At 41.9% G+C, this 26,009-nt stretch overlaps 1 protein-coding gene and 1 long non-coding RNA gene across 2 annotated transcripts; both read left to right on the top strand.

Annotated features, from left to right (window-relative positions):
• The first annotated feature begins 8,921 nt into the window (after positions 1–8,921).
• On the top strand, positions 8,922–16,478 carry LOC118494168. The gene is made up of 3 exons (XR_004896261.1): positions 8,922–8,934; positions 15,561–15,563; positions 16,228–16,478. It is a non-coding gene; the product is annotated as an uncharacterized LOC118494168 (long non-coding RNA).
• On the top strand, positions 11,761–12,863 carry LOC118494167 (serine/threonine-protein kinase WNK4-like). Its single transcript, XM_035997031.1, has 2 exons — positions 11,761–12,293; positions 12,524–12,863. Exons 1-2 carry the CDS (start codon positions 11,776–11,778, stop codon positions 12,828–12,830), a joined length of 825 nt encoding a protein of 274 aa, XP_035852924.1. The 5' UTR covers positions 11,761–11,775; the 3' UTR covers positions 12,831–12,863.
• Positions 16,479–26,009: the final 9,531 nt, after the last annotated feature.

The following is a 26,009-nucleotide window of genomic DNA, read 5'->3' as shown; positions in this document are numbered from 1 at the left end:
TACTGAAATGGCCCCCCCCACCATAACAGTGTTAGTGAGTTAATCTACTGAAATGGCCCCCCCACCATAACAGTGTTAGTGAGTTAATCTACTGAAATGGCCCCCCCCACCATAACAGTGTTAGTGAGTTAATCTACTGAAATGGCCCCCCCCACCATAACAGTGTTAGTGAGTTAATCCACTGAAATGGCCCCCCCACCATAACAGTGTTAGTGAGTTAATCTACTGAAATGGCCCCCCCACCATAACAATATTAGTGAGTAAATCTACTGAAATGGCCCCCCCACCATAACAGTGTTAGGGAGTTAATCTACTGAAATGGCCCCCCCACCATAACAATGTTAGTGAGTAAATCTACTGAAATGGCCCCCCCACCATAACAATGTTAGTGAGTAAATCTACTGAAATGGCCCCCCCACCATAACAGAGTTAGTGAGTTAATCTACTGAAATGGCCCCCCCACCATAACAATGTTAGTGAGTTAATCTACTGAAATGGCCCCCCCACCATAACAGTGTTAGTGAGTAAATCTACTGAAATGGCCCCCCCACCATAACAGTGTTAGTGAGTTAATCTACTGAAATGCCCCCCCCACCATAACAATGTTAGGGAGTTAATCTACTGAAATGGCCCCCCCACCATAACAATGTTAGTGAGTTAATCTACTGAAGTGGCCCCCCCACCATAACAGTGTTAGTGAGTTAATCTACTGAAGTGGCCCCCCCACCATAACAGTGTTAGGGAGTTAATCTACTGAAATGGCCCCCCCACCATAACAGTGTTAGTGAGTTAATCTACTGAAATGGCCCCCCCACCATAACAATGTTAGTGAGTAAATCTACTGAAATGGCCCCCCCACCATAACAGTGTTAGGGAGTTAATCTACTGAAATGGCCCCCCCACCATAACAATGTTAGTGAGTAAATCTACTGAAATGGCCCCCCCACCATAACAATGTTAGTGAGTAAATCTACTGAAATGGCCCCCCCCACCATAACAGTGTTAGGGAGTTAATCTACTGAAATGGCCCCCCCCACCATAACAGTGTTAGTGAGTAAATCTACTGAAATGGCCCCCCCACCATAACAATGTTAGTGAGTAAATCTACTGAAATGGCCCCCCCACCATAACAATGTTAGTGAGTTAATCTACTGAAATGGCCCCCCCACCATAACAATGTTAGTGAGTAAATCTACTGAAATGGCCCCCCCACCATAACAATGTTAGTGAGTAAATCTACTGAAATGGCCCCCCCACCATAACAGTGTTAGTGAGTAAATCTACTGAAATGGCCCCCCCACCATAACAGTGTTAGTGAGTAAATCTACTGAAATGGCCCCCCCCACCATAACAGTGTTAGTGAGTTAATCTACTGAAATGGCCCCCCCACCATAACAGTGTTAGTGAGTTAATCCACTGAAATGGCCCCCCCACCATAACAATGTTAGTGAGTTAATCCACTGAAATGGCCCCCCCACCATAACAGTGTTAGGGAGTTAATCTACTGAAATGGCCCCCCCACCATAACAGTGTTAGTGAGTTAATCTACTGAAATGGCCCCCCCACCATAACAATATTAGTGAGTAAATCTACTGAAATGGCCCCCCCACCATAACAATATTAGTGAGTAAATCTACTGAAATGGCCCCCCCACCATAACAGTGTTAGGGAGTTAATCTACTGAAATGGCCCCCCCACCATAACAATGTTAGTGAGTAAATCTACTGAAATGGCCCCCCCACCATAACAATGTTAGTGAGTAAATGTACTGAAATGGCCCCCCCACCATAACAATGTTAGTGAGTAAATCTACTGAAATGGCCCCCCCACCATAACAATGTTAGTGAGTAAATCTACTGAAATGGCCCCCCCACCATAACAATGTTAGTGAGTTAATCTACTGAAATGGCCCCCCCACCATAACAGTGTTAGTGAGTAAATCTACTGAAATGGCCCCCCCACCATAACAGTGTTAGTGAGTTAATCTACTGAAATGGCCCCCCCACCATAACAATGTTAGTGAGTAAATCTACTGAAATGGCCCCCCCACCATAACAGTGTTAGTGAGTTAATCTACTGAAATGGCCCCCCCACCATAACAGTGTTAGTGAGTAAATCTACTGAAATGGCCCCCCCACCATAACAGTGTTAGTGAGTTAATCTACTGAAATGGCCCCCCCCACCATAACAATGTTAGGGAGTTAATCTACTGAAATGGCCCCCCCACCATAACAGTGTTAGTGAGTTAATCTACTGAAGTGGCCCCCCCACCATAACAGTGTTAGTGAGTTAATCTACTGAAGTGGCCCCCCCACCATAACAGTGTTAGGGAGTTAATCTACTGAAATGGCCCCCCCACCATAACAGTGTTAGTGAGTTAATCTACTGAAGTGGCCCCCCCACCATAACAGTGTTAGTGAGTTAATCTACTGAAGTGGCCCCCCCACCATAACAGTGTTAGTGAGTAAATCTACTGAAATGGCCCCCCCCACCATAACAATGTTAGTGAGTAAATCTACTGAAATGGCCCCCCCACCATAACAATGTTAGTGAGTTAATCTACTGAAATGGCCACCACACCATAACAATGTTAGTGAGTAAATCTACTGAAATGGCCCCCCCCACCATAACAATGTTAGTGAGTAAATCTACTGAAATGGCCCCCCCACCATAACAGTGTTAGTGAGTTAATCTACTGAAATGGCCACCACACCATAACAGAGGAGTGTCATGTGTAAGATGAGAATGCAGAGGTTAACTCCTGTACATCATGGCTGTAAAAATCAAATGGTATCTGAACTTCTTTGCTAAGTGCAAACTTGCACGCGAGGGGAGGGTCATTCTTTTTTTTTTAAATCATTTTGGAGGGTCATAGGAAAATTATTACTGACGAGGGGAGGGTCACGTCTTTTTAGGTTAGAGGCCAAAAAACTCCTCCGGTGGCCCCATAATTAAATAACGAACAGGCCCTTATGAATATATTTTCACAGGGGTACACTTTCCTCAAGAGAGCTTTATTTTTGAAAACCTCATGAAAACACATTTACACATGAGTGTATGATGCTGCAGGTACTTAAACATGTTACCGTGCTCCCACTGATGGGCTAACCTGGTGCAGAATAGCAAATAAACAATAAGAAACAACTTGTAAAACCCAGTCCAGATTAGCAGCAGGTACATTATAAAATCAGAAACAGTTCTTGTTTAGGAAAATGATCATATCTGCCTTCTCAGGCGTTCTGGACAGATAGTATCTCCTGCTGTGGAGAAAACACGTTCGCTGGGTGTAGAAGAAGCTTGAACGCATAAATAGGAGAAAGCGAGATTTGACAACAAAGGATAAGTCTTTTGTTGGTTCCACCACCATGCAGCAGGGTCCTCAGACATAAGGACCGGTGGAACTTCCTGGTCTATCTGCAGCTCTCTCTCCACTCGTTTCTTGATGGACATGGAGCTCTGCTGTGACGCTATGTTCTGTGCCTCTTCCTCAGCAAACAGCTCCTCCAGTGGAGTCTTCCTGGGCAGTTTTCAGGGAGGCTGTTGCTAAAAAACAAAACAAAAGGTTTATCAGTATTATCACTAAAAAAAGGGAAAACCTCCATTCAAGGCATGATCATTATTTAAATTGAAAACCTATATAATATCAGCTATCGTACACTTCACGTCCGTCAATACCGTACTTTGTTGCGTAACAGCTGCAGCCAGCCGACCATGAGATCTCGCGAATTCACGTATGTTTGCGCGATATAACAGGATTTAGTTTCTATAAACAGAACCACAAAACCAACAGTTAGTTTCCATCCAGAGGAGTAGAGGGGAAACAACTCTGTGCTGTGTTTTCAAGGTGTAGTGCAGGGAGATATGATCTGCCGTGAGCACGGTGGATTTTATTTTGAAAATTAACCGGATGTTTTATTTTGTTTCTGTGCTCGACTTCCTGTCCCGCACTATCTGAATTGTGCTGAATTGTTGCGGAGCTCTCCGTCATCCGTCAAAAATAGAAGCTCTGGTATCTGCTCCGGAGGGCTGGGACTGACGGAGCTGGGACGGAGTCGGGACGCAGACGTTCTGCAGTCAGTGGAAATACACACACTGACTTTAATGGAAACCTAATGACTCCGTCGACGTTCCGGAGACGTTCCGCAGACGTTCTGCATCCAGTGGAAATTGCCGGTTACACTCTCCTGCTCATCCTCATTCTCAGACTGCATGGTGTCCCCATTAGCTCCACCGTCTTCCTCTGTTGACTACAAAGAACATAATTAGCATTTAGATCTTAGATTTTAATAGCTGAAAAGGACAGTTGTGCATGAATGACATTTCACCTGTTCAATCAGATTTCTCTGGATCTGGTCCCAGATGGTGTCATCATCCAATTTATGTTTAAAGCGTGGATCCAACGCAGTGGCCCCTTTGAGAAAGTTCCTGATCTCATCATTCTGCAAAACATACGTTCTTTAAATGTTTTAACAAGCCACAGGATATTTCTATTCTAGAACAATTTCTTTCCAGGTGCCCTGCCTCAGTCACTTACCTGGTAGCGCTTGGATAGGTTTGCCCAAACCTGTTTTTTAAGGTTTGACACAAAGACTGTGTCTCCCTCTTTTACAGTCAGGTGTGCCTCAAGCTTTTTGAGGATAGGCAGAATCTGTCCACATGTGGGACTCTTTTCGGAGGACACGCAGAGTGTTGAGGTGTAGAGCACCTTCATCAGGTTGATGAAGTCTTCAGCTTTCCTAAAATCCTCCTCAGTTAGCCGAGCAAGTCTGTATGTAAAAGAATTAAGAACACATAGATTGGAGTTAGAAATATTCTCTTTTTTTTCTTAACAAAACACCTAACATATGCACTCCCTACATTAGCACATTCACATTCACTCTAATACTGTTCTTTGAATTCGTATTTTGTGTGTACTGGTATTTTTTGTCTAAACTTGTATATCTATCTCTACCTGTCCCTATCCATATTTTTTCTCAGCCGTTGATCCAAGCTGGCTGCTTGAATTGCAGGGTACTGCTCTGTGAATCTCTCCAGCATTAGGTACAGAGAGTTCCACTGTGTTCTCACATCAAGTATGAGTGAGTGTCGGGGCAGCTCTGACAAAAACAAGAACATCAATTTTAAGTCATATAACAGATGCTTTTCATCCTAGGAGACAAACAATACTTTTGTAAAATTGGATTCAAATACTGTAGTACTACTCTGCAGAGCTCATAAATAATAATAAGATAGATCAGACATATAAAGTCATTATGTGTCAATGCACAACAGTTAAAGTGAACTTTGTGTGTCTTACGTAGAAGTTGTTGCTTCTCTTCGAGAACCACCTTGGCCATTGAGCACCTCTTCATCCACACAACAATGGTTCGGACCTTGGCCACCCACTGACTCACTGAATTTAGGGAGTATAGACTTTGTGCTGCTAAATTAAGTGTGTGGGCGAAACAGCACAGTTTCACAAATCGCAGGCGCTTAATAACCACATCCATGTTGGCAGCATTATCTACAGTGACTGCTACAATTTTATCAGATATGCCAAACTCTGACAGAACATCACTACACATCACACATTTCCTCTGCAACAACACAACCGGTCTGTGCTTTGTACACAGCCTTTGTTTTTAGCACTTTTTGCTGCATTTTGCCCTCTTCTATGTAGTGTGCTGTGATGGTGAGGTAGTGGTCCTGTGTGATGCTACTCCAGCCATCACATGTGAGTGCAACAGCGTTGACTTCACTGAGCTCTGTCATAATGTTAGACTTCTCAACCTTGTACCACGATGGGATTAATGTGTTTGACAGGTAATCCCTGGAAGGTGGTGTGTATTTGGGGTTCAGAGTTTTCACCATGTACCTGCAAACATAAACAAACATGTAATGTTGCCGTTACTGTTTAGGGGAGCGTTTCCCAAAAGCATAGTTGCTAACAATGCAATTTCCCATTGCCAACCAACTAAGTTGCTAACAGGTTAGCAACTATGCTTTTGGGAAACGCACCCTAGCTCAGTATCAATTAGCTTAGCTCTATCGTTATTGCTTAACTAACGTAAATGTTGGTGATTCCACCTCTGAAAAGGGATGCAGCCTTTTCACGGTGTGTGCAGTGACCTTTCTGTGGCACTCTTCCTTTTGTTGCACCGACATCTTCCCCCTTGCCGCTACGGTGAACGGAGTAGGCTCAGCACATCGCAGAGTCGTGGAGTCACCAGCCTGGCTAACGTTCGCAATCTCAGGTCGTAAATTGTCTATGAAAAAATACGTGGGCTAATTTGTTAGCTGCCTCAATGTTGGCGCAAGACATATTATTTATTGCATATGTATTGTTTTACTTACCGGATTCGGACTGCAGTGCAGTCACTGCAGTGCCAGGCTGGGGATCGGAGCCAGAGGAAGAGGCAGCGGAGGACGGTCGGCGCAGCGCGTCAAAGACGGGGCACACATTTTTTCTACTCCATGAACTCGGAGGTTCTTTATCATGTTCGACGTGCAACCTCCTATGCACGAAACAATCTTGTCGCAAATTTTGCATTTGAGAGAATTCGTTCTGTTTAGAAAAGTGAAGCCACACTTTGGACCGCCGACGCACGCTATCCATGTTCGACTCGCTCGGTTATGCCAACACTTCCGGTGGACGCTTCTTCGTTGGTGTTCAGCGGTTTCTTCTTCCGGTCGACGGACTGTGAATTGAAACTAGGAATCGAAATTTAAACTTTTGAACGATTCCGGGAAAATCGCAAAGCTAGTCCCAGTTCCAATCAATTCTCAATACTCAATACCCAAGCCTACTTACCACGTCCACACACACTTGAAAAACACACAGGCAGGAGGTAAAATCCCCAAAATAAAAGATGTGACGGCTCCTAGGCCTATTAAGTCCCTCTGGTTGCTGGGATCTGGGGATTGGCTAATGAGGACTGATGCTTGACACCTGGATCAGCTGATTGCTCACATGTCTATAAATAGGAGTGCTTGGGCAGTCATTCTCTCTCCCTCCTCAAGGTTGCTTGGTTTGTTTGGATTTTTGGTTTAGTTACTTTTGCGTTCTAGCTTTGATACATTTACACACATCCATACATTACACATATTACTGAGTAACTGATTGCACGTTTATCTTTGTTAATATAAATAAACTGGATTTAATTGAACAACCATGTGTGTCTCCACCTTTTGTCATGCCTTTGAGCCAGGTCGTGACATGGGGGCTCGTCAACTCAGCCTTTGGTAATAATTCTTTATCTTGTCATGTCGGAGTGGAGTATCACATGTGACTTTAGTTGGTAAGTGTTTTGTTTGAAGACTTTAAAGGTGGGCTTTTTTTTTGCTCAACGTTGAGGTAAACAAGTAGTGCTTAAATGTTTGGTGTGGCCTTGTTTTAACCATAGACAGTATATAAGAATGGACCAACAGATCCCGTGTCTCTGGACGGAGACCAGTGAAGGCCTTTAGAAGCACTTTTCCAGTGATGGCTGAGCGTTACTGAGCAGCCTCCAACTGAGAGAGACGACGTAAATGTGACGTGAGCAACGTGTCTGAAAGTTGGAAGTCTTCTGGTAGCTGTGCCAAGAGAAATCTCAATCATTCCCAATCTAGCAGAGACGGAGAGCGTAGGTATATGTAAGGAGATAACATGGACACAGGCTAATTACTGATCACTAAAATGATAGTTAACATTAGTAATTAAACTTAAACAGCTAATGGAAGTCCAAACTGCCTGAGAGCTTTTCCTGTACTATACGGTAATTCCTCTACTATGAGACAGTAAGTCTCGTGGTTATGACCCCAATTTTTATAAAAACGTCTGCTACGGAGCCATAACGTGAGGTACAAGGTAATGGAGCCTTTTCTACATTGTCGTGTTTCTTTAGAAATAAACAATGGACAAATAGAGTCTTTAAACTCTTCAGATGTAAAGTTATTCTCTGTCAAAGTGACGTCAAAATGAATGGCAGTCAATGGAATGCTAACAGGGGGTGATCGCTTTGTAGCATCAAAATGGCGCCATAGGAGATTCGAGCTCTGAAGCGAAGCTTACCCCCTTGGTTTTAACTGGTGTTCTCTGTGAGGTTTAGCAGCAGGTTCTATTAGAGAGTCTGTTGCAGGGGACTTCGTTAGTGTGACGGGGAAAGTGGTTGGAGCTATATGCTCAGGATCACATCCGTGGTGTTCTGAGGGTAACTGCTTAGCAGGGGCTTTTTCAGACCCACTGGTTTATAGTGAATAAATACCCGCCACCTGTACCTGTCTGAAGACTAGGGATGAGTTTAGTTAGCTAGTTTGTTGTACTAGTTAGTGTAGAATGGGGAGGCTCCAGTTTGTTTGACTTTATATATATTTTGGGCTTTTTGGGTTTTGGGAGAATTTGTTTGCTTCACATTGAGTATTACGTTTGCTACATTTGATTTGTTTATGTCTAATATTGTTGAGAATTTCATTCAGGGTCCATCTGTTGAGTTGCTGGAGCGATGTAATAAAGAGCAGCTGAAGTTTTCTCAGCATTACTCCATTGATGTTGACCTCAGGTGCACAAAGGAGGTCCTGAAGTGTGTCATTATGGCCAACTTGACGGAAGAGGGAGTGTTGGGACGAAGGAGGTAAGAGTAGTGTAACTACTTCCACTACTGCTTTAACATTTGAAGAACAAAAATTATTATTGGTTTTGAAAATGGAACATGAACAGGAATTGGAGAGAATCAAATTCAGAAAGGAACAACTGAAATTTGATTTAGAAGTTCAAAAATTAACATTGCTGAAAGAGGGTAAAATTTCTGCATCAGCTTTGAATTTGGAAACGCCTCGTGTATGTTTTGATGTTGCAAGCAATTTGAGGTTGTTACCAAAGTTTAATGAAAGTGATGTGGAGATTTTCTTCAGTTTGTTTGAGCGGGTTGCAGATTCAAGAGACTGGCAGGATGAGGAGCGAACTTTGTTGTTACAGTGTGTTTTTACTGGTAAAGCACAGCAGGCTTACTCAGCGTTGTCTTCTGCAGCCTGTAAAGTGTACAATACGGTAAAATCAGCTGTCTTGAAGGCATATGAGCTTGTTCCTGAGACATATGGGCAACGCTTCAGGGGCTGCGGGAAGACTGGGGAACAAACAACATGTTGACTTTGCCAGGGATTTGACATTACATTTTAATCGTTGGTGCTCTTCTTCTGGTGTTTGAGGCATTATGTGATCTAGTGGTTCTAGAACAGTTTAAACAGTCTGTGCCCAATTATGTTGCGACCTATGTTAATGAACACAAGGTTAAGTGTCCAAGTGAGGCTGCAGTGCTAGCCGATGAATGTGTTGCCACACAAACGTATTTTTGGTGAGCGGTACTACAATGAACAATTTCCCAAGGCAGGGTTTATGTCCCCAAAGTTGGATAGACAGGCTAAAGAAAAAAGTGACTCTGCTGTGTGCAATTATTGCCATTAAATTGGTCATTGGAAAAAAGAATGTCCTCTACTAAAAGAAAAAAGTAAGATGTGCAATGTTAAGTCAGCTGGTTTGGCTACCACTGTTCAGAGGCCTACACCTGGTATTGCAGCAGAACTGTTGCCTCCTTTTCAGATGCAAGTTAAACCAGTAAATACTTCAGAGATTGACTTGTGTTATGCTCCACTTATGTCTGAAGGCTTTTTGAAGCTGCTAAGTAGTGATGAAGGAGTTCCAATAAAAATCTTGAGAGACTCAGGAGTGTCGCAAAGTTTTGTGAGGGGAAATATTTGGCCCTTTTCTCCCTTATCAGACACAGGTAGCTGTGTTCCCGTTCGGGGGATGGGTCTGCGGACTATGTTTCTGCCTGTGCACAAAGTGCATTTGTCATGTAGTTTGGTACAGGGGGAAGTAGAAGTAGGTGTTCGTCCAGAACTGCCAGTTGACGGAATTGACTTTATTTTGGGAAATGACCTGGTAGGAGGTCGTGTGTGGCCAGATGATGTGAGACAAAACGGTGTACACTTACCTGACCAGCCAATACACATAAGTATGTCTGATTTTGTTTCAGAAACTCCAGAGGTCCCTGAAATAGACAAGGCAGTCTCGTCTTCAGAGACGCAAGCGGCCACTAATCTGGAGCAAAATGTTTCTACGGTTTGTGTTGTGACTCGTGCTATGACGGCTGTTCTGGCTGACAGTGAGAAGGTTCCAGAAAAACCTTTTAATGTGGAAAAGTTTATACTGTCAATGCCAACTGATCTTTCTATTTCTCGGTTAGAGTTAGTGAACGAACAAAGAGCCGACAAGTCTTTGAAAGATATTTTTGAACAGGTTTTGCCATTTCCTCAGGTAGACGTTACACCTGGGTATTTCATACAGAATGACCTGTTGTTCAGAGTGTGGCGTCCACACAGAGAGGGATTTAGTGGTGATCCAGTTGTGCAAGTTGTAATGTCTACTAAATATAAGACATCGGTAATACATGCAGCTCATGATAATGTTTCAGGACATATGGGTGTAAAAAAAACCTATAATCGTGTGATCCAGCATTTCTTTTGACCATATTTGAAACGTGATGGTTCAGCATATATAAGAACGTGTCATGTTTACCAGGTTATATATATATATATATATATAGATATTATGACGACTGTTTATATTTGATCATGTCATGCTTTATCAAAAGAAACATTTTGTATATAAACAGACGATACAGGAAACACAAACACCGCTGCACGGACGCTAGTTAACACTATACTCGACAGCAGCTAACGTTAGCCACCGCTAGCTAGTTAACATTATACTCAACAGCAGCTAACGTTAGCCTACCGCTAGCTAGTTAACACTATACTCAACAGCAGCTAATGTTAGCCTACCGCTAGCTAGTAGCTGGATTAAACACGGTTAAATGTTGACAGCTAACTCTAACCAGTGTAAAGTGTGACTGTGTTTTACTGTAGAGGATTCAACACCAGGATGTAACAATATGCAGCTGCTGTTCATCAACAAGGGTACTTCAACAATTAAACTATATTTCTAACCTTCATATTATTGCAATTACATGTGTAGACTGACATTTATTGAACTAAATTATTAATTACACTAATGTCTCCTAAAATTGTTGGCCAGTAGGAACAATATGATGTATGCCTGACTCTATGTCATGTCTAGCAGTAATACTTTAAAGTAGCTTGGTCTGTTAATCATCATTTTTCATGACAGACACTAAAGCAAACACCTGCTTTTGATAAGTTCAATGTATGTTACTCAATATCACCTTTTAAATTAAGTATGAACCAGAATTACCATTAATCTATCTGAAACTGTCAACATAAGTTCATGTTTAGTATTTGGTAGCTTATCAGTTACATTAATTTGCTTTGATGGACGTGACCCATCAACATCAAAAGACTTTTGATATCTTATTTTCCAGTTATTCTAAATATGCTATAACCCCTCTGCATTTGACTGAAACTCTATGGGAATTGAGTTGGTGGACTACATTGTGCTACAAATGACTAGTATACAGTAGAATGGAACACATGACTGTCCAAATCGTAAGCCATGAAGACTTGAATACTAATGAGATACACACTAATTGAATGAGATTGTTGTGTAAAAGTTGTATAAATCTTAACTTGAAATAACTTCTCAGAAAGAAGAACGGGGTTGGGTTTAGGAAAAGAAGAACGGAGAAAGCAAATGTGACTCGCGGGAAACAATCTCTGGTCTCCGGGGTGAAAGGGTTTTTCCCTCAGACACACATTCTTCCTCTTCCGGTTGCTATTGGGCAAGTGTGCGGAGTCAAACGTTTAGCTCCACCCACGTTGAGCCACTCCTCGATCTGCATAATGCAGTCAGGGCTTACTCCCCCATGCAGGACGAAGTTCACCTCTACTGCTGTTAAAAGACCTTCTTCTGTTTCTCTGTCAGTGAAGAAACCGGCCGTCCATAACGTTGGTCGTTTCCAGGTGACGGCATCTGAAGACACCCCCGCTGTCCTTGATCAGGAGATCCGCCACATCAACCAGGCAATACCCACCACTCACTCCCCACCTCCCTCTGTGTCGAACCAATCAGAGAGCTCAGAGAGCAGCACGGAGAAGCAGAGCGAATCAGAGAGCAGCGTCAGCACAGTGACTGTCTCCCCACCTGGTCAAACTCATGGTTACCATGACAACTCTGGAGGACAGGAGGAAGAGGAGGACAGGAAGATAAGGAGGGATCGGCGGCTGAGTGTCGGCCTGTGGGAGGGGTTGGCCGGCAGCTTCAGCCAATCACGGAGCCGCGTGGCACATTACATCAGCTCCGACGAATCAGAAAGCGACAACGAGGAGCTGTGGGAGGAGCTGAAGGAGCTACGGGAAAGGTGATTGTTCGATACAAATATTTTTAGAGCAATAGAGCGGTGGATTACCATGGGACTATGTTTTAAATTTAAATTGAGCCATGAATTGAACGTGTTCGTCAATTTTAAAGATAATTTAACTCTATATAATATATATAGTTATAATAATATAACTGAAAGGTATAACACGTTCTTCTTGAAAAGGTGAATTCTTAACAAATAAAATCCCACATTAATTACTTTAATCCCAGACACCAGGCGGAGGTGCAGAACCTGCAGGCCAATCAGAAGACAGAGATCGAGAAGCTGTACCTGCGGAAGGGTAACGTCCCGCCCCCTGGTATCGTCTCTCAGGCCGCCATGATGAACCACCGCCCCCGCCGCCCCTCCAAAACTGGAAACTACCCTCCTCGCAAAAACAGCCTGCAGAGACTGGACATGCCGCCCTCTACAGGTCAGGAGGAAACACATCAACTAGTTATAATGATTTCACGTCATTATTGGCATGACAGTGATGCGGTTAGGACCGTTAACATCACTGAAATACCAATAACATGATGTTAAATCTCACACTCTGTTGCAAAATAAGGTACGATAAAATTCTATTCATATTGCGGCAAATAGCTTTTCAAAATAAAAAAAGCATTTCTAGTCCCTCTGTAACAGGATTCAGAGAATTGGCAGACCCAAATACAGAGACGGCAGGGTAGTGGTGAACTTGATGATTTAATGAAACAAAATCAATACAACAAAAGGAGTCCTGGGCCCCGTGTCAGGAGGCAGGTTTAGTGAAAACTCTGAGTTAGTTAACCCTGAGATGAGGGAAACTCTGGGTTTTCTGTTTCAGAAAGAGAGGTAACTTCACCTCAGAGTCAGTTACTATGGTAACTTCACCTCAGAGTCAGTTACTATGGTAACTGAGTCTGTGAACCTAACCTGGTCGGGAGCAGGTTTTCTTCTCTCAGTCTCCTCCCTCTGACACAGAACTCTCTCATTTCCTCATTCATTCATTCAGTCTGTATCAGGCGCATTTTAGCGCAGCTTGTTATCTGCATGAATACATTTTTTTAACTCGCTGTTTGTGCGCATGAGTATTTCCGCCGACCAGTTTGTTTGTGGTTGTTACCATGGTGAATCGTAGTATCACGGCTCCATTCATGCTGCCTTTTTATTGTGGTGGTGCACGTGCACTCAGAGTTTGGTAAACCTTCTACCTGAAATGGGGCCCAGAAGACAGCAGGCAAAACAGTTCCAAAACGTCCAGGAAGACAAAAAACAGGAACACAGAGACTCCACACACTAATACAATACAATACAATGATCTGACTACAGACAAAGACAACACAGAGACTAAATACACAAGGTAACGAGGTGAAACAAGGGACCGGTTTACACGAGGGCTCAGGAACAGGTGTAACATTCAGGCCTACCCTGCTTGCTATCTTGTCTCGTTTTGTCTGCTGTTAACTTTTTAGAGACTCTCCCTGCAAGGCTCTACAAATACCTAAAATCATGGAATTGATTAACTGGTCTCTCAGTGCAATTGACACTGTATTCTTGAGGAGGAGCACTGGTTCGGGTGAGCCAGCATGTCCTGACGGGACGTTTGCTGCGGGGTACACGATGGACGGCTGGGAGAAATGGCGTGTCGTGTGTCTCTCTGCTCTTTCCGTGGAGGACGTTGAGGATATCTACCTATTCAGAACCATGATAACTGGAATACTGCTGATTGGAGGATGCTTCGCTCTGGTTTATTGAGAAAATACAAAGACTTTGGTAGCTGTCCAAAGCCCAAGGAAGCTGCCTGGCCTGACTGAAGCTGTTGAGAAAGCGATCAGTTCGCAAACTGGAACTATTAATCGCGTGATGGAATACAACATGGTAATGACCCGCGGCTTGGATACCATCATGAGGAAGGTCATGGATTTGGAAAGAAAAATTGACCAGTTGAACAATTTTACAGTTGGACAATAGAATGAATGTTTAAATTAGAGCAGCCATTCGTGTAGACTAAACTAATTTAATCTTTCGGCTCCCTTATCCTGAACGGCCTTGCCAAGGCCGTTTCTTGGAACAAACAGTCACCCTGTTGGGGCTCTGCAAGCAAGATGCTCTTGGTGTCACCACGGCAACATGCTGTGTTATCGCTATAACATTCTGCGGACTGGGACACTAGTGGGGCTGCCGGGCTGTGCGTTTCTCAGCAGGCCAAACTCCCCCCCCTACCCTATACCCCCAGTCCCACGCCTTCGCCGCTAAATGTGCAACTGTACATTTATGTTATGTTATGTTATGTTATGTTTATGTGCAGCAGTGCAAATGTACTGTTTGTGTGCTTACGTGCTGAGGTGTTTTTTCCTGTTCCCACACTGTTCTTATCTTTATGAGGATAGTCTGAGAGTTGCTTTTTTCCCCTCTCCTCTCCTTCATGTCATGCTGTATCTGTCCCTGCGAGAGTTAAGAGAGAGTTCTATGTGCGCATGCGCGAAAGCTGCATGCTGCCTGTTCCTGCTCTAGCTATTGTATATGTTGTTGTATACATATGAGTGGTAACAAAAAATAATTTCCCCCTGGGATTATTAAAGTATTTCTGATTCTGATTCTGATTCTGAACATATCAGGGTGGGGCAGACAATCACAAAGGCGGGAAAACACAAGGCAGGAAGTAAAGCAAGACATGACAAGGGAGAAAACAGACTACAAAATAAAACGGGAAACTGAAACATACACAGCCATGACACCCTCCCTGTTCAGTAGGCCGGCTAACTTAACCTAACGTTAGCTTTGTAGAGATTGTGGGATTTCCCAAACTGAATAAATGCACATACAAACATAAAACTGTTTTGCTAGCTCAATCATGTTGTAAAATAAAGTTATACCGACAGATAGAGCTCCTGTACATCCGTCAACTTCACATGTAGGGAGGGTGAAGGCTTGTATCATGTGGACGCGCTAACAGTTTTGTTGTTATTACTTAGAATTCCTCATGGGGGAGACAGAAACTATGCACTACAGAGCGTTAACAAATAATTGTTTAATCTGATGATTAAACAACGATGATTGTTGTTTTTTTCTTTGTTAAAAATCTCTTTTGCTTTGTTTTGATTTGTTGTATGTGTATTCCTGATATGGACCGAGATAAAGTCTTACTACTGTTCTGTAATATAAAATGAATGTGTCTGTGGTTCAGGTATCATGAGGAAGAGGTCGGTCAGCGGCAGCAGCAGTGGATCACAGGACCGAGCCGGGAGAGGCGTGACCTTTGCCCCCGAACACAGCTGCACACAGTGAGTGAAGCCGTTAGCTTTAGATAGACTGATACAGATACACTGGTACAGATACACATAGACACTGATACAGATATACGGATATGGAGAAATATGATTCATAATGATTATAGCATTTGTTAGGGATGTGAGAGTGACCTCTGATCTTTCCCTCCCAGTGAGAGAGAAGCTGACGACTAACTGACGACATGAAGATGATGTCTGATGATGAAAACTGGCGAAGAAGAGGACGGCACTTTATGAAAACCAGATTTTACTCTGAGATTTTTTGATTCCGGATTTTATTTTCCTCTCTGTGTTTTGTATTTGTGTTTGTGACTTAAACATTTTACAAAACATTTCAGCACTTTAAAAATGAGCCTATAAGAACAGGTTCTTATTATTAATATTTGACTCATGAGGTTCTGCAAGTTTACACTCAGAACGCATCTTAAAGATAGGGAAGAAGACAAAAATCCCAAAGTCTTAAAAACCTGTCACTCTGCAGAGGAAATCAGAGAACTCTCTGAAAACATTCAGAAAACTTTAAATGTAATCAGACAGATATATCTGACTGACTGAGTTATCACTGCTGATTCTACAGGATTCTTCTTTAACTTTTTAACTCTTACCTGCTGCTCGTTTAGTCTGAGTTTTGTTTAATGAATCTGTTGCTGCATGAAGTCCAGAGTCGCATCACTCGCTCTGAATGTTCTCAGCTGATTGAATGGGTGTTGATATCAAGACCAGATATATCAGGTGGTCAGGCCCTACTCTTCGTCCTAGTTGGCTCAGTAGGATTATGCATTATCATGCATTGGTATTCTCCAATTTTATTCTCTTTGTACATGCTCCCATTGGGCTCCATTCTTCACAAACATAACATATCTTATCATTGTTATGCTGATGACACACAGCTGTACCTGCCTCTAAAATCTCTTTAAAGTCCCTTTTTCTCTTCCTGAAAGACAATAATTGCTGGATAACTAACAACTTTCTTCAACTTAATGAGAGTAAGACGAAAGTCATGTTGTTTGGCTCCCCCAAAATTCAGTTGACGAACTTTTGAAGAATTTGGGGACTTTAGCCTCAAGTGTGCACACTTTTGCCAGAAATCTAGGTTTCATCAGTAGGATTATGCATGATCATGCATTGGTAAGCTGGATCGCCCAATTGTCAACGCTCAGAGCAACTGCTCGACCACAATGATGTAACGTGTGACGTGGTATAAAAAACAGAACTCGGCATTAGGAGGAGGGTCGGGGAGCGAGTGTGAAACCAAATGTCAGCATTAGTTGTTTTATAATCTTAATGACGTAACGTTCTTTGACGCCACCAATGTTAGTATTTTAACCCTGCTGTTGTCCTCGGGGTCAAATTTGACCCATTTTCAAAAAAGTTTCTATATCAGAAGTTATTGTTTCTTTCAATTGTCAACCAAATTGTCAAACAAAATAACGCTCTTCACAAGTTAAATTAATGATCAGTTCACTACTTTCATTGAATTTGGGTGTTTGGTTCAATTTTATAGCATTTGAAGATCAAATTGATAGGACGTTGAAAAAACAAGAAAAACTTCAGAAAAGCTCAGAAAAAAATCGACAAAAACATTTGAAAAAGTCACAACAAGTTGTAAAAAAAGTGACAAAAAACCTCGGGAAAAGTGACAAAACGTCATTTTGACCCAGAAAAACAAAAAGTCGCATGGTCAACAGGAAGACAACACAAGGGTTAACCCAAAGCATGACAGCTTCCTAAACATAACCACTCACTATGGGACTCCCAGAGTGTTAAAAGTAACACCAAAGGGTCCTGGCCACGCTAACGGCGACCGTTACTATGGGATAGATAACAGATAATAACAGCCGTCTGAAGCTACTATAGATGCAGCAGGCTGTTTCTGACTTCTCATAACTTTCTTCTGACCACATCTATGAGTCTGATAACAACCATTCGATGACTGAGAACATTACAGATGGGCGGTCTTCTGCACTACAGTTTGGGTCGGGGTGGATGTGTCAAACAAACTCCAAACTTTCACCCTGGAGACCGGTGTTCATGTCTAGTGTGAATGTGTAAATGTCAACATATGTTGGTTACATAATGTTCTTAAACGCCACAAACATTATCATTCTAACCCACACTATGATCTTTTCCTAAACCTAACCAACCAATTTTACAACCAACCGTTAAGAAGAGACACCAGAACGGTCCTGGCCACGCTAACGGCGACCGTTACCATGGGAACAGATAATAACAGCCGTCTGAAGCTACTGTAGATGCAGCAGTCTGCTTCTGACTTCTGATAACTTTCTGTTAATAATCAACATTAAAAACAACAAACTGCACTTTTAGTTTCTTCTACATCTCCACATATCCATGAGTCTAAAGTCTGTTAAAGCCTGTCTAGCATGTATTATCAGTACATAAACATGTAGTAAATATTTATAACAGACTATAATATAGTTATATATCTTATATGATTACAGCTTATAATTCAGTATGTGTAAATACAGCAGCTTCCACGTCATGAATTAACACTTAGATCTGCTTATAACAACATGACGTCTGTTATAAACGTCTATTACCTGTTACCAAGTAATCTGCTGTAGAGTTTCTGTCTGATTTATGATCTCAGTGTGTCCTATTTATTGATCATTTCACATTTCACAATATTAAGAGACTTATTTCATTTGAGTTCATAGAGTTTGAATCTTTCACAAATATGAAACTTGATATTTGAAATATTTTTGCAATAATGTGTCCAATAAACAAAACAAAACAGAATCTGCGGATATTGTTTTTTACATTTTTCCCTGGTGATCCAGAAGATAGATCTGAGGAATATAGCTATGTTACTTTGTTACTTCATACACTTTCTTACTTACTTTCTTTAGCTATTCATTCAGCTAAATGACATGTAATACTTTCTTTACCTTGAATTTGACTGTGAGCAACCATCAATGTGTGTGTGTGTGTGTCTGTGTGTCTGTGATTGTGTTTGTGTGTGTGTATCTGTGTCTGTGTGTGTGTGTGTGTGTGCGTGCGTGCGTGTGCGTTTGTGTCTGTGTGTGTGTGTGTGTGTGTGTGTGTGTGCGTGCGTGGTGTGCGTTTGTGTCTGTGTGTGTGTAGTGTGTAGTGTCTGTGTCCGTGTGTGTGTGTGTGTGTGTGTGTGCGTGCGTGCGTGTGCGTTTGTGTCTGTGTGTGTGTGTGTGTGTGTGTGTGCGTGCGTGCGTGTGCGTTTGTGTCTGTGTGTGTGTATGTGTGTATGTGTCTGTGTCCATGTGTGTGTGTGTGTGTGTGTGTGTGTGTGTGTGTGTGTTAGTCATCCATTGTTATCCTAAATATTACCAGTGTACTTTTTTTAACCTTTTATAACAGCTGACTCTGAGTCAGCCAATAGAAAAGCGTAAGCATGCAACAGGACTGTTGTTCCCGCCCGCACTCATTGAAATCTTTAGAAATTTTTAACCTCAGAAAGCTAATGGGGGATGTTACAGGACATTTAAAAAAAAAAATTGTTATCAATATTTTTCATCTTTGGATTGCAAATCAAGGTCAATGAAGTTACCATATATGAGCACTTGCCCGTCTAGGGTAAAAAAATTACGAGAGTGAATTTTAAAAAAATATGAGAAAAACGACACAAAATGCAAGGAACATTTATTTAGAGACATCTCTGTCTTGAGGTTCTGATACTGGCTTGACTGTCATACAAGAAAAACACATATTCAACAAATACACATAACATTCAGTTTGGAACAGTTTCTGGAACAGATAACAAGCCCACTTGTTACAACAGTAACAAATAAGAAGTAAATAAAATAAATAAAATTGGCATATAAATTGTAAATAAATAATAATAAGTGAAAAAACTTTATAATTGATCAAAGAAAAATTAAATAAATCATAAATATAATAATACAAAAATCTTTTGTTTTTGTTTTTAAAAAACTGCATGTATAAAAACTATGAGAACATTTTTTTGTTTTTAAAAAAGTGCATGTATAAAAACTATAAGAACATTTTTTCTCCTGAGGTACAAATACTGGCCACTGTCATAGACCATTTAGGAACACTGCATAATGAACTAAGTTCTTCTCTTGTGTCAGTCCAGTTCAGGCCAGTTCAGTCACTTAGGCAACTGCTTCATGGTACTTGACAAAGCAGTTGCACTCAGCATTGATGCACAGGTGGAGCTAGCAGACCCTGCAGACAAGGTTTGACATCATGATGTTCCCCTTCCTGCTGCATTGCTTGCAGGTCTGGCGGCTGTTGCTGTAGACAGGGGCATGGAACAGTGACCCATCAAACCGCACAGAGTAGTGTGGCACATGACCGCGGTGTCCCCGGATAGGCTTGGGGATATCAGCAGAGGTGGAGCTGGAGCTGCCTGGCAGTGGTGCTGAGCTCCTGCGGGGACGAGATGTCATTGACTTTGAGCTACTGGCTGTCTTGAACACCTGGATCCTGAAGTTCTTCAGTGACAGGCCATCATTCACACCAAGAGCCTTGCTGTCACGCCTATACATTATCCAGGCATTAGTGAGGCTGACATCAATGGCATATGCAAAGAGTCACATGTACCATCTCTTGGCTCTTAAGGGAGTGCGGTAGAGGTTGACCAGCATGTCACTCTTGTCAATCCCTCCCATGTTTGCATTATATATTCTTGATGAGATATGGACAGCTCACTTGCTCATTTCTCTTGGTGTCACTGCAGTACCTGTAGACTGAGGACCAAGGCTCTACCCCCATGTCTGTTGACATCAGAGTGACAACCTTGTTGTCTTTCCATCTGACAATCAGGATCCCATCATCACTGGTGATGTAGTCACAGGTACCATGAGGGACAGCCTTCTTCTCCATCTCTTTAATGGGCCTGAGTGGAGCATTGCCAGTCCTGTTGTCCCTGGCTGTTCCTGTGTACCGGCAGTTGTTGCTCTTGAGGTATCACACAATCTCTAGGCCACTAAAGGATTACCAGGGATCTTAGCGTTGTTATTGAAATGGATAACCCTCTTCAATAACTTGAACCGCTTGGATGACATCAGGTTTGCAACTTGGGAGACCCTGGTGTCCATTGCCCAGTAGTCATCAACGGTGGGCAGCTCAGCAATCCCCATGTAGATGAGTATAGCCACACAGTTCATACTTTCATCCTCAGTGGTGGCAAAGGTGGTGTTGATGTTCATCTGGGTTGCATATAAGTTGGTTTGATATGTTATGTGCGAGATTACTTTGCGACTGAAGTACCTGCTGAAATAATCAAATGGACTTTGGACAAAGTCTAAGGGAATGTGCTGGTATTCAGGCAGGGGTGGGTTGTCCAAGTCAACCTTCTTCCAGAGGGTTCGCCGGGGTTCTGGCTTCCTTCTGTTGGTGGGCCTCTTTGCTGTTGGTGCCAGCTCTCAGCTGCAAAAGGAATATGCTTTTAAGTCAATATTAAGCCAACTTTGATTTATTTGTTAAAGTGTCCATACTATGACCATTTCAGGTTCATAATTGTATTTTGAGGTTGTACCAGAATAGGTTTACATGGGGTTACTTCCAACTTTGTTGTTGTAATGTAAGTAGTAGTAGATGTAAGTAGTTCTTTTGTAGATTATGGTGAACTTGTGTGTGTTGTAGCAGTGTTTTGCCATTGAGAATGAGGTAGCATGCTAGTGCTAGCTAACCGCTAGCATGCTAGCGGCTAAAATCAATTCACACAGTACTGGGCCTCACACTAACAAAAATCACTTGTGTATGCCATTTAACTATAATAAAAAACATACATTCATAAGGCATATGTCTAAAAATGGACACTTGTGCCACTCATGCTAGTCTTAGGTGAAAGGGGCATATGATCAAATATGGTGCATTAAGCTTTCAGCCAAACATTATGCTAATTTTTAGAAATGCTATGCAAATAACAACAATCTCAATCTTTAACACAACTATTCAACCAAATAATTTGTGAGTTACATCAACTTACCATGTTTAGTTATGATGTAATTACCATAGCTGTGGGAGAAGCCAGGTTCAAAAAAGCAATATTTAAGATTTCTGCAAGATGGCTGTGTTTGAGGTGCTCCAGGCCACTGCTGATTGGTCAGATGCCATGATGTCAATATCTGTCAGATAGCTTGATCTCCCCTGATTGGCTGAGAGAAAACCACATGACTCTACAACTCCAAATGGAGGCAGGGGGAGGGCATTTTGAATGTGTGCGGAAGTAACTAAAAATGGTTACCTGCCCCATAAAGGGTTAAAGGTGAATCATTACTGAACGTACACACCGCCGCCGACTTGAGCTGCAAAAGAAGCTCTGGCAGCCCTGTTAAGGATGCTTGTCAAAAAATTACGGGGAAGCTTTTGATGCTTTGGCCTCTCTGACATGGCAGCATTCTATGTTCGATCATACTTTACTACTTTATTTATAGTAGCTGCCAAGCACACAAGGCGCCAGAAACACACAATGAAGAAAAAGCACAAGCAGCCACTGCATGGCCAATACATTGACACTAGAAACCTTTTATAATGACATATGAAAGAATTTTTATAACCGTTTTGGTCACATTTGGTCTGAAAAAACAAACAAATTAGCTGTTATCAGGACACATGGCCTGGCCGTTTGTAGTACAGAATTGCCAGCCCTGTTATTAGTTTTTGTGTGGCCTGTATTACAATAACTGGCATTGATTTGTAAGTGAAATGCATTGTGCATTTGCATAGTTCAATTGGTCAAATTGGTGTTATCGTGAGCAAATGAATTGCATTCCTGCTTAAAAAAAAAAGCGTTCTCAGATCCTATAAAAGTTGCGCTCATCCTCAAATGTGTATCACTGGATCATTATAGATCATCGTTTGGTGCTGCTTTATTGTATTAGTGGAGAAGACGTTGACGTCGGACTCGGAGAGTTTGGGTTCATGACACCCTCCAGGACCGACATCAATTCTGTGAGTATCACTGGCTGGTATAGCCTCTATTTCCATTATTATTTAAATAATAAAAATCATCATCACGCACTTCACCAACTCACCAGAGACAGCAACTATACCAGCTATTTTACCCCTGCATGCCTCGTGTTTTTTTAACTATCCCTATACACAAACAACGTCATATCATAAATGATAGGGAACCCAGCAGCTTTTTCGGAACTAATGTTTTGGTAGGAACGAAAGATTACATCTTATGTTTCTCTGGAATCAGCCTGCGCGAAGGACGTCTATATTCCGATTGGTTGCTGGTCATTTGCCGCCGAACCGCGTCATAGCTCATTACCATAAAGTTGACCTAGTTTCAACTTTCTGATTGAAGCTCTGGTCACTCAACATGCCCAAAACGCGACGCCGACAGACTTGCTGCTTCTTGCAGCTGAGAGAAGCAGCTTCCATTGGAAATGAATGACTTCCTGTAACTTTGAAGCTCAAGTCGGCGGCGGTGTGTACGTACAGTTAGGCTCGTTGGAGATGAACCAGGTCTCCGCAGAATTGATCACTAGCGATTGTCGCCCAGTGCATGCCGGTTAGATTTGTGTCCGACTTGCTCTGCACACGTGGGCAACGATACCCTCACGAGATCGAGGCGGCCGCAGGTTTGAGAGCAGGCAGCGCAGTTGCTTTTCACCACCTGCAAGACCCAGGCAGAACCAGGGCATGCTGGGAAAAGCCGGCCTCTCAACTGATCTAACAGCTGATTGGTTCAGAATTGACTCAACATGATGACGTTTTATATAAACTTTTTGATTTTATGATTAATTAAAATCAGCAACAGATCACATGTAGAGCATTTTGACAGCTACTCTGTCATAATAAAACAACTGGAGAGTGTGTACCAGCTGATATATGGGTCTGATAACATCTGATTAAATCAATACTTAGGCAGTGTAGGGCGGGACATTCCTTTACCATCCTGGGAAACAAAAAATTGGCTCCCAGGACAGCACGCAGACAGAAGTCCAAACACAGAGCCTGAACATCCACCGTCTTTTCAACCGTTATTTAGACACAACAGGACTTTCAGAAACAAGTCACAATCTATTTTTCTTTTTTGCTTCTTATGCTGCAGATGTTTATGTCAATATCATAGTGTATACTTTATAAACCTTATGATTTGATAGTCTGAACACACTTCTGCATTTTTAATGTGGAGGAGTTAATGGATTGTGACTCTGGATCTTTTATGTTTAAACAACTAAAGATTGTTCTTCATAAACAGTCTAACGTCCTTACAGATGACACTCCTATTTGTACTTTTCTGTCGGCTTGGAATTTTATTTTTGGTTATTTTTGGAGTAAAATCCAAACAGCGTTCAGCTGCACACACTGCCATCACACAGAACTGGATGTAAATCTTCTGTTTTTGGGTAAGTATCTCTTTGGGTAAGTATCTCTTTAAGAAATGTATTTACTTTTTTTCAGAGATCATAAAGATAAATCAGGTTTATTCTGCTCACATCCAGTCAAAAAGACAATTTGAACATTTTTATGAAAGAAATAAACACAAATACTTGTGTTGCAGAGAGAAATGTAATACTAGTACTACTTCAACAATATACTTTCAGGATTTGTGTTTGCTGCGAGGGTCAATTCACACCAACTTCATGCTTATTTTATAACAACTCAGTGATCTTGCATTAAGCGAACACAGTGGCCTTTTATTGTGGCCAGCCTAAGGCAGGTTTGTAGGTAGGTTTGTATATTATTTGTTGTTTGGTTATTGTTATCGGGCCCCCTCTGAAAAGCTTTTAGTAGCTTATTTGGGGTTACCCATTTCACGTGGCTAAACTTTCTGTTTAATGATACATTGATGACGTGAAATAAATGTAAACGTACTTCAAAAAACAAAAACAAAAAGCACTCCTGTGCAATAATCCTGCTGTCTAATTAGCATCTTGATATGTCACACCTGTGAGGTGGATGGATTATCTCAGCAAAGGAGAAGTGCTCACTAACACAGATTTGTGAACAATATTTGAGAGAAATAAGCCTTTTGTTTACATAGAATAAGTCTTAGATCTTTGAGTTCAGCTCATGAAGAATGGGGGCGTTTATAATTTTCTTCAGTATATATAGCCGTACTGTGTATGTAGGCCATAGGCTATTATAAATATATAGGCCCCAATGTGTGTCTGTGTGTGTGTGTGTGTGTGTGTGTGTGTGTGTGTGTGTGTGTCTGGCATCCAACTCATTGCAAATAATCATTAACTATTATCCTGTGTACAATTTTTATTGTATCTTTTATAACAGCTGACTCTGAGTCAGCCAATAGAAAAACAGAAGTATGCAACAGGACTGTTGTTTAAAAACTATGGACCTCCATCTGGTCTTCAGGAATCCTTTGGCATCCTGAAGACCAGGTGGCTACCCCTGCCTCAGGCAACCCATCACCCTCATGACTCCCTACAGGCAGCCTCTCCATAACGAACTCCAGGTCCGCTTCAACGGTCACCTGTCTAGAGCGAGGTGTGTTGTGGAGAGGGCCTTTGGCATCCTGAAGACCAGATGGAGGTCCATATTATTAAAGGTGAATCAATGTCAATAGGCTCGTTGGAGACGGTCTGAGCAGAATCTATCACCAGCGATCGCCGCCCGTTAGATTTGTGTCCGACTTGATCCCGACTCGTTCTGACGTCATGCACACGTGGACAACGATGACCTCACGAGATCAAGGCAGCAGTTGCTTTCCACCGACTGCCCAGGTGGACCCAGGGGCAAACGCCGGCCTCTCAGCTGATCTAACAGCTGATGGGTTCAGAATCAACTCAACATGATGATGTTTTATATCAACTTTTTATATATTTTCAATTGGAGGGATTTTAACTGCTATTTGTGTGATTTAAAGGCTTATTCTGTACAGGACACCTGTTGTGAGGCTAATAGTAATGTTTAGAAGTCAGAGAGACTAATAGTGTGTCTCAAACCGTGCACTAAGGGAAGTGCACTTCGTACACTACGTACTTACTTGCATAGTGCGTAAAATTTGACGGGGGAGTGTTGTCTCAAATCACGCACTGCCTTACGTACTTACCGGAAGTGACGATCAAACATCTCAGTCCTCCTCCTTCTTCTTCTGTGAAATTGTGAATTGTACCCAAGGCAGAGCATTCCCTCCACCTATTGTCGACCATGAAAATTACATTTCTGCTTTGTTCATCAAAATGAATGTGATTGTGTTTATTGTTGCTTGTATTTGCTCTTTGTTTTACGCGAGAATGAGAGGATTGCGACGACGCCGTCGTGTCATCCAACTCCTTCTAGCGGAAAACATACCGGTATATTGATATTCATACTTTTTCTCTTAATTAATTTAAAAAAAAAATACCCCAAAATGACCATTATGAGTTATTTTAGCAAAAGTGGAGGAATTAAATTGTGTCCAACTGACATATAGCTAACGTTAACATAGATAGTTATATTATGTTTGTATAAGAGTGTTTTAATTTTAATGATTAATCTATTAGCTAACTAATTACAGTGACAATAC

The sequence above is a fragment of the Sander lucioperca genome, chromosome 21 (assembly GCF_008315115.2).
Source record: "Sander lucioperca isolate FBNREF2018 chromosome 21, SLUC_FBN_1.2, whole genome shotgun sequence".
Taxonomy (NCBI): domain Eukaryota; kingdom Metazoa; phylum Chordata; class Actinopteri; order Perciformes; family Percidae; genus Sander; species Sander lucioperca.
Note: the sequence above shows the minus strand (reverse complement) of the source record. Positions and strands in the feature narration are given on the sequence as shown.

Bases quoted from the DNA above. Each gene is read 5' to 3' on its own strand.
- LOC118494167 (XM_035997031.1), top strand. From the start codon at position 11,776: ATGCAGTCAGGGCTTACTCCCCCATGCAGGACGAAGTTCACCTCTACT. The intron at 12,294-12,523 runs GTGATTGTTCGA...CTTTAATCCCAG, and splicing joins CTGAAGGAGCTACGGGAAAG to ACACCAGGCGGAGGTGCAGA.